This window comes from Tetrapisispora phaffii, chromosome 8, assembly GCF_000236905.1.
Source record: "Tetrapisispora phaffii CBS 4417 chromosome 8, complete genome".
Taxonomy (NCBI): Eukaryota; Fungi; Ascomycota; class Saccharomycetes; order Saccharomycetales; family Saccharomycetaceae; genus Tetrapisispora; species Tetrapisispora phaffii.
The window spans coordinates 749,249-751,069 of record NC_016527.1 but is presented as its reverse complement, the minus strand read 5'-3'; the positions used below and the strand labels follow the sequence as shown (position 1 = coordinate 751,069).

General features: G+C 35.0%; 1 protein-coding gene across 1 annotated transcript; it reads right to left on the bottom strand.

Annotated features, from left to right (window-relative positions):
- Positions 1-909: 909 nt before the first annotated feature.
- TPHA0H03130 (uncharacterized protein) lies at positions 910-1,512 on the bottom strand (the record flags this gene model as incomplete). Its single annotated transcript, XM_003686902.1, has 1 exon — positions 910-1,512. The coding sequence occupies one exon, from the start codon at positions 1,510-1,512 to the stop codon at positions 910-912; it is 603 nt and encodes a 200-aa protein (XP_003686950.1).
- Between the last annotated feature and the right edge of the window lie 309 nt (positions 1,513-1,821).

The following is a 1,821-nucleotide window of genomic DNA, read 5'->3' as shown; positions in this document are numbered from 1 at the left end:
AAGCTATAAATATTGTTGAATATTAGACTTTAATTGATTATTCATTGTTAAGAGTCAGTAATTTATTATAACTCCGTGGGGATCTATATAAAATAAATAATGTATAAAATATACTAATTATACAAGTTGATGTGACGTTCGCCTATTTCAGTTATACGATTATCAAATCATCACATATGTGATATTTACTCCTTCATACCTCAAGTATGTGTTGTCCTAGTTGGTCAAACACTAAGTCAAGTTAGGCAAGATATAAATATTTTCATCAATTTTTATATCCAATAATTTTCATATCCAACACATCCCCACGGAAAATTATAATATAATACTTACTCTTAACAATGAATAATCAAATAAAAATCTAATATTCAACACAATAAATCAAGAACCAGTATCACACTTAGTCCAGTGGATCCATGCATTGTCATTAGAAGTATAATACATTCTAAAGGATAGTTGCCAGTCCTCATCGGTATTATCAGATTCATATGTATACATTTTATAATTAGTCTGCTACCCAACTCCCTTCAAGGTCATTCTTCAACACTTCTGAGATCTCAGAGTCCAATTCTGCACTTGCGTAAAAGCCATTCCACTGCTTTTGGTTTGCACAATAGTCTGCTGCTAAATATCCCACGCAAACAGGAGAATAATGTACATTCTCACGTTTAGTATGGGTAGCATTCATGTTTCCTAGGGATGTAACTGCAATGTTACCATTGCCAACACCATTATGTGTATGAATGAATTGTAAAGTTAAGTTAGTCTTTCTGTGAAATACAATTGCGGACTCGGACAATTCATCTCTTCCTCTTTTAGTTAAACTATGATCAATAATTTCATAATCATTTATAGCGTGGCTCCATGCTGAAAGAGAGTCAAGAAGCTTGTTTCCTGTTGAATGTGAAGTTATCTATTTTGTTTGATTATTGTATGAGAAGACTGAACTAAGTACTTATCTCTCTTATTAAGAATACCCGAGCCATCTATTGCACCATTTGTGGAATGAGTAGCACCATAACCGACTGCCGCGAGTACCAAAGTTTTCATTAATGCTCGACTCAGATCAAGTGCAGCTTGAGTACAATCCATATTAGGATCCTGCTTATCTGCAACACACTGCTTACAAACATTTTTGACTGACTCAACTGAATCCAGTACTCCTCCATCGTCGGCATAAAAGGAACCCCACCAAGCAATACGAACCCATATAGGTTGATCGTAGTTGTAATATCCGTATATTCCTGAAACAGCAGTGGCAATTGAATTGTAAAGCGGAAAGCTGCGTTTTTCGATAACATATGCATCCGCTTGTCTAACTGGCAATGATAATATCATTAAGACGATAAAGACAATTGCAATGACATTTGAGTAATAGGTAAAAATGTATGAACCGCCCCTGCCAAACAATTTCTGTTTAGATTTCAACTCGCTGTGATTATTCATCTCTTGAAGATTTGTCTTTACTATATCAATATTTTTATTTAATCTACTAAGCAACTGCTTACCCATGAAATGGTATTGTTAGAGAGTAAAATATTGAGAAAAACCGTCCACATTTATACTAATACAGATCTTGTTACGTAGTATGAAATTCTTTATTTCGTTGCTTTTTTAATTGCATTCCATGCTGCTCGATAATATATTGAGGTTTTGAAGAACGTTTCTTGCCACTGTACCCTCTTAGAAGCTGTCGAAAAATAAAACGTTGCACAAACATTTACGACACTCCTCTTGCTGTCGTAGGACCGTCCGATGGCGAAGAACATGTGCCTCAGATATTTGTTTTGTCGTTCACAATTTGGATGCACTTGCTTCGGG